Source organism: Chiloscyllium plagiosum, unplaced genomic scaffold, assembly GCF_037043375.1.
Source record: "Chiloscyllium plagiosum isolate Xiang-an unplaced genomic scaffold, Cpla_swu_hap1 HiC_scaffold_8, whole genome shotgun sequence".
Lineage (NCBI taxonomy): Eukaryota > Metazoa > Chordata > Chondrichthyes > Orectolobiformes > Hemiscylliidae > Chiloscyllium > Chiloscyllium plagiosum.
In genome coordinates, this window is record NW_028270146.1 from 1,389,909 (window position 1) to 1,402,964 (window position 13,056).

The window sequence follows — 13,056 nt, forward strand, 5'->3', positions numbered from 1 at the left end:
AACCCATTCATAATGTTCATAATGCACTCAGTCTTCTCTTTTGAAGACACTTTTTGTGAATGGCTGAAATCTCACTTCTGGTGCGATCTTTGTAACCACCTTTACTGCTGTCTCTGTTGCTATTGTGTCCTGTTGATTGTATAGTGATCTGCTTTGTGCACAGTGGTTAGTGTGACTTGCCTGACTCCTAAGCACAAAATGACTTGACTGCTTTTTTTTATATAGATATTTTTATTGAAAATTTAACATATTTTTACAAGTTTACAAATTTAAAAAAAACCCAAGTATAAACATTGATATACAATTAAATCTTAAATAAATAATAACCAAAATTTAACAAAAGAAAAATACCGAGGGAAAAGAAAACAAAACTCAACTACTAATCTAACCTACAACTAACCAGAGTGTATAATTAAGTCTCTTACATTATTCAAATAAGAGAAAGAAAAACTGACAGTTAACACAGAAATTGGGTAGTGAGATACATGCTGGGACGTATTAACATCAAATCGTAACAAAACCCATATTCGTGTGGGATTCCTCTCCCAAGGGGCCCCGGACCAGCCAGGTTCGCCATCTCAATTAAATAAAAGCCCTTGTTAGGATGGCCGAAATATCTGTATTTACATAATTCAAGAAGGGCTGCCATATTTTATGGAATAATGCAGTCTTTTGGTGCACCATATTTGTAAAGAAGTCAAGGGAAATACATTCCATCATTAATCTGTGCCAATTTGAAAGTCCAGCGGGTCCCTCAGCCACCCAGTTTACCAAAATATTTTTCCTTGCACAGAAAGAGAGAATAGAAAATAATCTCTTCCCGTGCATATCCAGGGAGGGTAAGTTCGAAAAGCCCAAAAGGAGAGATACAGGGTCCACTCTAATTTCCATTCCTAAAATTTCTGTCAGAGCACTTACTATTTTAGTCCAGTATCTACGGATCTTATGACAGGTCCATAGGCAATGTACAGGAGTGCCCACCTCTCTTTTACATGTGGGACACATTGGAGGTATTCCTGCCTTAAATTTTGCCAATCGATCCGGTGCTATATGGGCCCTATGGAGTACCTTCAACTGAATGGCCTGAGTTCTGTTGCAGATGGTGATTCTTCTGGCGTTTTCCCAAATCTCATTCCATGTTTCTATAGAGATTTCTAGTCCCAAATCCTGATCCCATGTTTTAAGCAGATTGTCCATATCTCCCGATACTTCATCATGTAGTAAATGATAAATAGTAGTGACGGAAGATACCCCCATTGGCCATAGCACTCTACGTTCTCTATCTGATTTATAAAGACTATCTAATAAAGCAATCTCCTTCTGTATGTAATCTCGAATTTGGAAGTATCGAAAGAGGTCTCCATTAGGTAATCCAAATTTCTGATCCACTGTTCAAAAGACATTAGGACCTCTTCTTTAAACAGATCCCCTAAACAGGAGATATCCCTGGATCTCCAGAGTTTGAAAGTGGCATCTGTAAGCCCCGGGTGAAATCCCCATGCTCCGATCGTGGGATGTTTTATGTGAGTTGCCCTCATTTTGCCGCATTATATTCCAAGCTTTAATTATGTTTAGTATTATAGGGTTTTGACAGTGATCCGTAATGATTTTCCTCTTGTCTGAAAATAAAAGGTTAATAAGTGGGCATTTTACTTGAGGAGCCTCGATGTCCAGCCAGATTGGGTCTTGTCTGACCCGCAATCAATCAGCTATGTAACTTAATAGGGAACTTAACTGATATTTCCTAAAATCTGGGAAGTTCAATCCTCCCCTTGCCTGTGGAAGCTGTAGCTTCTTCAGCTTAATGAGGGGCCGTCTATGATTCCAGATAAAGGAACCCAACCAGCCATATAATTTACGTAGTGCCAGCCTCGGCAGCATCACCGGAAGCATTCTCATAGGGTATTGGAGGCGGGGCATGACATTCATTTTAATTAGTGCTATTCTACCCAGCCAGGAAATTGGAAGGTTTCCCCATCGCTGGAGGTCCTGCCTTATCCTTTCCAGTAAATGCACAAAGTTAACCTTGTATAACTGACCAAATACTGGGGCAATAAAAATGCCTAAATATAAGAAACCCTCCAGGGACCACCGAAAGGGAAAGTGGGATCCGTCCACTAAGTGGGGTATCATAGCAAGGCCACCCATTGGCATAGCCTCTGATTTTGAGAAATTTATTTTGTAGCCTGAAAATACACTAAGTGTATTAATAACTTGGATTAAGCGAGGTACAGACATCAGAGGATTACTGAGGAATAGAAGAACATCATCTGCATAAAGAGTAATTTTATGTTTACCTGTACCAATCTTCGGGGCTGTTTATATTAGGGTCAGCCTGTTTAGCTTCTGCTCGTGGTTCAATTATTAGCGTAAATAGCAATGGTGAGAGAGGACATCCCTGACGGCAGCCCCTATCCACACTGAAGCTAGCCGAGCCTAATCCATTGGTAATCACAACTGCTTTGGGATCACTATACAATGTTGAGACCCATTTGGTAAACACCTTTCCAACGCCAAACCTTTCCAATGTGTAAAACAAATATGACCATTCAACCCTGTTGAATGCCTTTTCCGCGTCTAATGAGACTACTACTCCTGGTATCTTTCCCTGATGGCAGGCTTGAATCACATTCAAAACCCTTCTAATATTATTGGATGATCTACGGCCCTTAATAAACTCCGTCTGATCCTCCGTTATAATATGTGGCAATACCCTTTCTAGCCTCAATGCTAACGTTTTAGAGAGGATTTTAAAATCTACATTTAGCAAGGATATTGGTCTGTATGACGCGCAATCTTCTGGGTCCTTTCCATTTTTAAGGTTGAGAGATATTTGGCTCTTTCAGCGAAGGCGGGAGACAGCCCTGACTATATGCATAGTTATACATTTCCATAAGTGGACTAGCCAATATTTCTGTAAATTCTTTATAGAATTCAGCTTGAAAGCCATCTGGGCCAGGTGCCTTACCGCTCTGAAGTTTTTTTTGGATTGTTAGGGGAACATTTAAGACCGATACCTGTTCTGGAGTTAGGTCCGGAAAGGTCAGGTTTTTAACAAATGACTGCATCCTCCTAGTCCTGTCTTCACAATCCTGCGATTTATACAAATCAGAATAAAATTTTCTAAAGATTGCATTAATTCTTTTATGATCATGAGTCAAAATACCCGTACTTTCCTTGATAGACGTGATGGTTTGAGGGGCCTTCTTTTTCTTTGCAAGAAATGCTAAGTATCAACAGGTTTATCGCCAAATTTGTTTTGTGTTGCAAATAATATTTCCCTCTTAGCCGCTTGGGTAAGCGTGGTGTTTAAAGCTGTCCTAAGGGCCGTAATCCTTTGCAATTTGATTATAGAAGGTCTATCAGCGTATGCTGTTTCAGCTGCTTTTAAGCGAGCTTCGAGCAGATGCTGTTGTTCTCCCTTTAATTTTTTCTGGGTCGCTGAGTAGGAGATGATCAAACCTCGCGCGTAAGCTTTGATGGTCTCCCACATCATTGAGGGTTGCTAGCCGTACCTAAATTAATTTCCAAAAAAGTTTTAAATTCTTGAGAGAAGTACTTTACAAATTTACTGTCTTTCATCAGGAATGGGTCCATACGCCAATGCTGAGGGGATGTCCCATTGTTCCTCGCCTTGGTTTCCATATATACAGCAGCATGGTCGGAAATTGCTATACTGCCTATTTTACAGGATGATATGGAATTTTAAAAAATCGAGGGGGCAAAAAACATATCAATTCTGGTGTGACATTTTTGTGGATTGGTGTAAGAAGAAAAATCTCTGCCCTGTGGATGAAGACATCTCCATACATCTACTAGTCCTAATTCTTTGTTCAAATCCACCAGTTGTCTAGATCTGGGAGAAAGTCCTGCAGCACTCTTGGGAATCCTATCTATTTCTGGATCCATAATACAATTAAAGTCTCCCCCTATAATTGTATGATGAGCACCGAGAGCCATCAATTTTGAGAAGGCTTCTGTTATAAATTTAAAAGGACGTGCCGGGGGGCAATACAAATTTAAAATCCTATATTCCTCTCCATTTATAAGGGCTTTAATCAGAATATATTGTCCAGATTAGTCTTTTATCTGATTTAGGATTTTGAGAGGGAAATTCTTCCGAATAAGAATAACAACTCTCCTGCTTTTTGAGCTAAAAGAAGAAAAAAAGGCCTGATCAAATCCACCCTGTCGTAATTTCAAGTGTTCTTTATCCAATAAGTGTGTCTCCTATAGAAGAGCTGTATCAATCCTTTCTTTCGGTTTGATTAATATTTTCTTCCTTTTGACTGGCGAATTACTCCCCTTGACATTCCAGGTGCACCACTTAACTGACTGATCAACCATAATCGTCCGGGCCAATCTGAGACCCCTCGGGAGGGGAAACCCTATCCAGAACATCCCGAGCATAGAGCATATAAAATTCACAAAAATAAAGGCTCTCTAATACACTCTCAACAGTATAATAAAAAACTATTTCTAAATAATAAAAAAAATGAAACATATTTAAATGGAGATTTTCCCCCTTGTTCCCAGGGGATATCACTTCCTTTCCAAAAGTCCATTGTATCTTCTCCCAACCAGTGCCCCACCCTTGACCCAGGCGCTCCTCAATAGGATGGAGAAAATTCAAATATACTACAGAGCTAGAGTTAACAGTGAGCACCCTACCCCCACCCACACCAACACCTGGAGATATTTGGTAATGTTAATACCATGTATAAACATATATAACTATAAAATTACAGCCTCAACAAGTAATAATTAAATATAGTAATACAAAGTAACAAGGGAAATCAACCCTGCTCCTAAAGACAGATAAAATAGGATAAGGTAACCACTTCCCCCCACCAACATTAACTAGACCCCCCGGCAAATAAAAAAAAAGGGAGAAAATCGCTAAGTAGAGAACAAATAAATAAATCCCTCTCCCCACACCCCCAAGATAATATTAAACAGTAGGGTAAAAAAAAGGGATTAATATATAAAATTAAGATGTAAACCGAAGCGGGGGGGAAAGCAAAACAACATCAATTAACTCTTACAATTTATCTAAGAGAGTCCAAAAATTCCTTGGCCTTTTCCGGCAATCCGAAGTTATACACGGACCCTTCGTAGTTGAAGCGTAGCGTCGCTGGGTAACGCAAGGAGTACTGAATATTTAAGTCCCTTAAACACTTCTTCGCTTCATTAAACGCCTTCCTTTGTCGGACCAGAGCTGGGAAAAAGTCCTGGAATAACATGATCTTGGATCCTTTATAGATCATGGCTTGGGGATCTTTACCAAGGTTTCTGGAGGCTTCTAGGAGGATCTATCTCTCCTTGTAGCTCTGCAGCCGGAACAGGACCGGGCGGGGGCGCTGGTTCGAGCCGGGCCAGTGTGTTGCAACCCGGTAGGCCCATTCCACCCATACCTGGCCTGATCCAGCCTCCAGATTTAAAAGCTGTGGCAGCCACTGTTCGAGAAACGCTGTAAGCTGGCCTTCCTCTTCCGTTCGGGAAGGCCCAGCAAACGAATATTTTTTTCGACGACCTTTAGCTCCGCCCCTCCTTTCCTTGATTTCCTTGATGTCTCGGTCGCGCTTCTGTAGCAGGGCCGAGAATAAGTCCCATCAGATTCGGGACTCTTCAATGAAAGCATCGCTCTTCACATCCAGTTTGGAGATTATTTCCACAAGGCTCCCCATTGTAGGTAAGTCCCCCAGGGCGGCTGCGGATGCCTCTGCTGCAGCTGGAGAGGGTGGGGGAGGGGTTCCTGCTTGCTGAGAGCTGTGGGCTCCCTTCCCTTTAGTCATTTTTACTAAAGATGAGATTGTTTAAATTCAATACTAAGCAACTAATTACATTAAGTAAAAACTATTTTAAGTGATTTGGTGAGTGTGGTGGGGGTGGGTGACCCACTTTGCCCAAGTCTTGGGAGGAGCACTGTAGACTCAGACTTGCTGGGTCGCTGCCATCTTGGATCCACTTGACTGCTTTTAATTTGTGTATCCTTAGACCTTATTACTACTTTTAGTTAAGAAAACCAGAAGAACTGTGGATGCTAGAAATCAGAAACAAAAACAGAAATTGCTGAAAGAAATCAGCAATGTGGCAGCATCTGTGGAGAGTACTCAGAGTTAATGTTTCAGGTCAAGTGATCCTCCTTCAGAACCCTAACCCTGGGCTGTGAAGAGGGGTCACTGGACACGAAATAGTAACTGCTTTCCAATCTGCACAGCTACTGTCTTTGCTGTTTGAGTTCAAGTATCTCTGGAAATTGTGTGTCGAAGAAACTCACAAACAGTGAAATTCACAGTTGACTTTGCAGGAACCTGTGTGGGAGAGTACACAGCATGGCAGTAGCTAAGTGCAAAGTTGCACATTTTAAAGTGTAACCTTGCTGTTCATTTTATTTCGTAAATATACAATAGTGAGTTGAGTGGGTTCTTCTTTGATTATATGGTTTATTGAGATGTATCTCTTGATTAACTTTTAAAAAATATAAAACATAGGTACTTGGTTATCCTGGAGCAATGTTCTTTAGAGCAGTAAGACTGCTTGTTTCTGGGTTTGTACATTATTAAAGTTTAATGATGGCCTTTAGTAGAATGATATGGTCTTCCTGTCGGTTAAAGGAGATTAGGGAGAGTTTCTATGTAGTGATGATTATGTAAGTGTGTTTTGTTGCAAATCCTGTCGGATTGTATGGATCGCAAGGTTTGTGAAGGTTTGTAGCTCAGGTTGAGGTTTAGGGTGTAGGTTTGCTCGCTGAGCTGTAGGTTTGATATCCAGACCCAGTACAACCCATGGACAAAACCAACGTCATCTATAAAATTCCATGCAAGGACTGCCACAAACACGACGTAGGACAAACAGGAAGAAAGTTAGCCACCAGGATACACGAACACCAGCTAGCCACAAAAAGATATGACCCCCTCTCCCTCATAGCCCTACACACCGATGAAAAATCCCCACCATTTCGACTGGGACTACACATCTGTCCTGGGAGAGGCTAAGCATAGACATGCCAGAGAATTCCTAGAGGCCTGGCATTCCAACCACAACGCCATAAACAAACACACAGATCTAGATACCATCTATCAACCGCTCAGAAAACGAACAGGAAATGACATCACCACAAATCCCAGGAACCCCATCCAGGTGAAAGATATAAATAGAAAGCAGGAGGCAACAGCTTCGCTTCACTTGGAGGTCGTCACTGATGATGTTACCCAGCCAGGTAATGAAACGTCTGGATATCAAACCTACAGCTCAGCGAGCAAACCTACACCCTAAATTGTATGGATCAGTTGAAGTGGCAGTTAGAGGCAGTGAGGAATTTACAGGAGTTGGCTGTTTAGTAAGGGAGAAAAATTGTGGATACGGTCAGGTAGATTGGTTATCTCCAGAAAAGGTAGGAGAGGGAGGCAGGTAGTACAGGAGTCTCCAATGGCTATCCCCATCTCAAACAAGTATGCTGTTTTGGAAAATGTAGGGAGTGATAGACTCTGAGGGGAATGTAGTAAGAACAGCCAAGTTCCTGGTACTGAGACTGTCTCTAATGTAACCAGGGGTATGTCAGGTTCCAAATGATCATTTGGGATAGGGGACTCTCTAGCTAGAAGCACAGATGGATGTTTGTGCAGCCGCCAATAGGAGGGTGTATTGCCTTCCTGGTGCCAGGATTAAGGATATCTTACTCAGGGTGTGGGATATTCTCAAAGGGGAGAGAGACCAGCAGGAAATTGTTATACACATTGGAGCTAATGACACAGTAAGAGAAAATAATGAGATTCCAAAGGGAGAGTAAAGGAAGTTATAGAGTCAGATGTACAGCACAGAAACAGACCATTCAGTCCAACTCGCCCAGATATCCCAAATTAATCTAGTCCCATTTGCCATCGCTTGGCCTGAATCCCTCTAAACCCTTCCTATTCATATTCCGATCCAGATGCCTTATAAATGTTGTAATTGTACCAGCCTCCACCACTTCCTCTGGCAGCTTGTTCCATACACACCCCACCCTCTGTGTGGAAAAAGTTGCCTATTAGGTCCCTTTTAAATCTTTCCCCCTCACCCTAAATTTATGTCCTCTCGTCCGGATTCCCCCAATTCTGGGAGAAGACCTTGCTTATTTAGCTATCCCATGCCCCTCATGATTTTATAAGCCTCCTATAAGGTCATGATTAGATTACTTTACAGTGTGGAAACAGGCCCTTCGGCCCAACAAGTCTACCGACCCGTCGAAGCGCTAACCACCCAGACCCATTCCCCTACAATTATGCCTTCACCTAACACTACGGGCAATTTAGCATAGCCAATTCACCTAACCTGCTCATTTTTGGATTGTGGGAGGAAACCGGAGCACCCGGAGGAAACCCACGCAGGCACGGGGAGAATGTGCAAACTCCACACAGAGAGTCGCCTGAAGCGGGAATTGAACCCGGGTCTCTGGCGCTGTGAGGTAGCAGTGCTAACCACTGAGCCACCATGCTGCCCAATCATCCAGCCTATTCAGCCTCTCCCTATGGCTCAAACCTTCCAACCCTGGCCACATCCTTGTAAATCTTTTCTGAACCCTGTCAAATTTCACAACATCCTTGTAGGAGGGAGACCAGAATTGCGCACATGATTCCAAAGTTAGGCAGGAATCTAAAAAGGATGTCCTCTGGTAGTAATATCTGGATTATTCCTAGTGCTCTGAGCTATTGAGGGTAGGAATAGGAGGAGAGAGTAGATGAATGCATGACGTAGCAGCTGATGCAGGGGAAAGGGTTCACGTTTTTGGATCATGGAATTTCTTCTGGGGTAGAAGTGACCTGTGAAAGAAGGATGGATTACAACTGAATTGGAAGGTGACTAATATTTGTTAGAACTGCTCGGGAGGATTTAAACTAGTAAAGTGGGGGGTGGGACCCAGGGAGATACTGAGGAAAGAGATCAGTCTGAGACTCGTACACTTGGGAAAATGAGGCAGTCAAACAGTTAGAGCAGGCAAGAACGAGGTAGGACTGATAATTAAACAGCATTTATTTCAGTGCAAGAGGCCTAACAGGGAAAGTAGATTGACATCCCATTTCTGCATTCCTGCATCAGTTGAAGCAAACACTCAGACACACAGTATGGCTCTACCTTCTTATATTCCAAGCCATGGCAAGAGAGCAATCATCCATATATACAAGGGCATGAGTTCTTGGTCTTTCGAACAATGGTCCAAAGATGTGCAGGTCAGGTGAATTGGCCATACTAAATTGTTCATAGTGTTAGGTGCATTAGTCAGAGGGAACTGGGTCTGGGTGGGTTACTCTTCAGAGGGTCGGTATGGATTGGTTGGGCCGAAGGTCCTGTTTCCACACTGTAGGGAATCTAATCTAATCTAACCTTCTTAATGAATTTGTGCAGTCACTTACAGGGAGCAGCATCCAAATAAGGCAACATCTGTATTGATTGGGTGACCATTACAATCAGCGAGCATCAACGGGCAGCTTAATCCATCTGGCATTATGCAGTGGATGTTCTTTACTTCGATAAACCACTACCCTTGTTTTCAGCACCTCATTGTTTACTACAAGTTCTTATCTGTTAGCGTGTTTTGAGAAGATTTGTGACTCCGGTTGAGGTCCTGGATGTAGGTTTGCTCGCTGAGTAAACCCTCCAGCTCAGAAAGCAAATCTACATCCAATTCTTATCTGGTCAAAGTCATGCCAGCTGAACCTTTGTCAAGCAGCCCTAAACTTAACTCTTTCCCTACCTGCTCACACTTTATTCCCATTCTTAAAATGAACTTTGGGCATGATTAGGAACATGGGCCTGGCATACCATAGCAATTACAGAGACGTGCTCTGGGATGAACTGGACTGACGGCTTAATGTTCTGTGATAGAAATGCTACAGGAAAGATGGAAAGGGGGTCAAGAGAGGAGGGGGAGTGGTCTTTTTGATAAGATATAACATTATCGTTGTGCTTGGGGAGGATAATCCTGGGAATATGTCCAGGAATGTTATTTGGGTGTGTTGAGGTTCCTTTTTTTTTTAGACCGTGAATGGAGTGAGAGACAGTAAAAAGGCCTCCAGTTGTCTTTCTGAGCTGAAGCTATGGCGTTGAATGGAAGTGGCTTTCTTATACCATATCATAACAGACAGCTCGTTAATGTGATCAACATTTTCAGAATACAAGTGTCAATACATTAATAGGTTTAACATTTGCACAGTATAGTTAGTGGATCACTCATGTGCCTGACATTTACAGGGTGCAGTTATCAGTTCATTGAAATGATTCTCCTTTCCATGGTTTTGATAGTGTTTTTTTTTCTGTAAAATACTTGAAACTGACAGACTCAGGCAGGTACATGAGAATTGTCTGTTCTGTTAAGTGATTTAGACCATATGTATACGCTCTGCAATTACCCCGCTGTGTGTTCAAGAGCTTTTACTATGCTAGATGGTCATGCCTATCTGCTCTCTTTAGTTCCCGTTGTATCATTGTTGTTGCTGGAATCTTTGATTCTGATTGAATGAAGTTTCCCTGATTCAATTAATTTAATTCTCCCATTATTCTTTCTTGCCTTGTGGGTTTCTGCTGAACTGCAGTAATAGGTTGTTTTAATTTAGCCTATCTTGTGATAGTAAAATATAATACCGAACTGCGTTTTATAAATGATTGAGTAGGGATTTATGAATGAGTAAATATGAAGTATTGTGAATGGAGGGACCTGTAATCTCAAATTGCCCAGGTGGAACTGAGAAATAAGAAAGGGATGATCACCTTATTGGGATTGTATTATATGCCCCCCAATAGTCAGTGGTAAATTGAGACACAAATTTGTAAGGGGATCTCAGTTAGCTGTAAAATAATAGGGTGGTTATGGTGGGGGACTTTAACTTTCCAAACACAGACTGAGACTGCCATAGTGTTAAGGGCTTAGATGGAGTGGAATTTGTTGGGCGTGTACAAGAAATATTTTTGATTCAGTATGTGGATGTACCTACTAGAGAACATGCAAAATATGCCCTGATGGGAAATTAAGGCAGGGCAGGTGACTGAGCTGTCAGTGGGGGAATACTTGGGGGCAAGCAACTGTAATCATATTTATTTTAAAACAGTGATGGAAAAGGACAGACTGGATCTAAAAGTTGAAGTTCTAATTTGGGGTAAAGCCAATTCTGACGGTATTAGGCAAGAACTTTCTAAAGCTGATTGGGGGCAGATATTTGCAGGTAAAGCGAATGCTGGAAAATTTGAAGCCTTCAAAATGAGATAACCAGAGTCCAGAGACAGTATGTCTCTGTTCAGGTGAAAGGCAAAGCTGATAGGTGTAAGGAATGCTGAATGACTAGAGAAATTAGGGGTTTGGTTAAGAAAAAGAAGGAAGCGTATGCCAAGTATAGACAGCAGAGATTGAGTGATGTGGACCAACTACCGACAAATGGGACTTTACTAATTTAGGATATCTAATTCTAAGGGTCTGTTTCCGTGCTTGACATCTCTGTGACCCTGAGTCTCCACAGGTGCTGGCAGACCTGAGCTTTTCCAGCAATTTCTGTTTTTATAACTATTTTTAATTGCTTTGCTATCCTTGATCACATTTGTCCCTCACTCAATTGCTCTTCCTCTTCATTCAGTTTCTTTGTTTTTGCATTCCTAGATGTTAATTGGATTGGCAGGATATCTGACTGGATATGATGGTACTTTCCCATTTAAAAAACCTGGAGACAAGTACGGCCACCACCACTACTATGGCATGAGAGCGGTAAGAAGTATTAGCTGGATAAACAGAATATTAGCTGGATAAACACTAAGAAAAATGATTTTAAAAATCCAAAAGAAATGCAAAATAAATTGTCCAAAAAGAATATTTAGCCATACGAGTCATAGTTACAAGAAGAGACTGAGCAGCCTGGGATTATGTTCATTGGAATTTAGAAGAATTATGGGGGAATCCTGTAGAGATTCGTAATTTTATGAAGGGAGTAGATAAGATAAAAGTGTAGAGGATGTTTCCACCGGTGAGTGAAGCTAGAACAAGAGGGCATAGCTTTAAAATTAGGGTGAGCAGATTTAGGACCGAATTGAGAAGGAACTTCTGCACCCAGAATGTTGTGAATCTGTGGAATTCCATGCCCAATGAAACAATTGAGGTTTCTTCATTAAATGTATTTCAAGCTCAGGTAATCTTTTCAACAGTAAAGGAATTAAGTGTTATGGTGAGAGGGTGGGTAAGTGGAAGCCATGATACAGAGCAGGCTCGAAGGGCCAGATGGCCTACTCTTGCTCCTAGTTCTTATGTTCATATATCCCTCAGAAAGAAGAGAAGTGAGGCACACCAAAAAGTGCTCATTATTGGATGCAATAATAATGTTCTTTATGCTTAATGTTGCAGTTTTTGATTTTTTTTTAAAAAAAAATCAAACTTGGGGCCAGAAAAGTTAACATGGATTTATTTAAGCACGAATTGTGATTAGCTGACTTTCCTAAGCACTGAGGTGGTGAAGAGAACTGACAAGGGTGCCACTTTTGATATAGTATTGTATTCCAAAAGTCCCACAAAACAGATCTGTGAGAAACATGAATGAGTAACAAGAATGCTGAGTATGGGGCTAATGGTAAGATTCTTGGTAGTGTCGATGAGCAGAGAGATCTCTATGTCCAGTTACATAGATCCTTGAAAGTCGTCACCCAGGTTGATAGGGTTGTTGAGAAGGCATATGGTGTGTCAGCTTTTATTGGTAGAAGGATAGAGTTTCAGAGCCATGAGGTCATGATGCAGCTGTACAAAACTCTGATACGACCACATTTGGAGTCTTGTGTACAGTTCTGGTCACCGCATTATAGGAAGGATGTGGAAGCACTGGAAAAGGTGCAGAGGAAATTTACTGGGATGTTGCCTGGTATGGAGGGAAGGTCTTACGAGAAAAGGCTGAGGGACTTGAGGTGTCTTAATTGAGACATCTAAGATAATCAGAGGTTTAGATGAGTTGTACAGTGAGAGGTGTTTTCCTCAGATGTTGGCTAGCACAAGGGCTTTAAATTGAGGGGTGATATAGGACAAATGTTAGAGGTAATTTCTTAATTCAG

General features: G+C 41.6%; 1 protein-coding gene across 6 annotated transcripts in view; it reads left to right on the forward strand.

Annotated features, from left to right (window-relative positions):
• pomt2 (protein-O-mannosyltransferase 2) overlaps positions 1-13,056 on the forward strand; it is a 228,748-nt gene that overhangs the window by 14,804 nt on the left and 200,888 nt on the right. For all 6 annotated transcript variants that reach the window (XR_015757815.1, XR_015757814.1, XM_043701478.2 and 3 more), the window contains exon 3: positions 11,627-11,731. Coding sequence is in view for 4 of the 6 variants with exons in the window: in XM_043701478.2 (XP_043557413.2) it covers positions 11,627-11,731 (105 nt within the window). In the remaining 2 variants the exon portion in view is untranslated. The remainder of the gene's footprint in view (positions 1-11,626; positions 11,732-13,056) is intronic.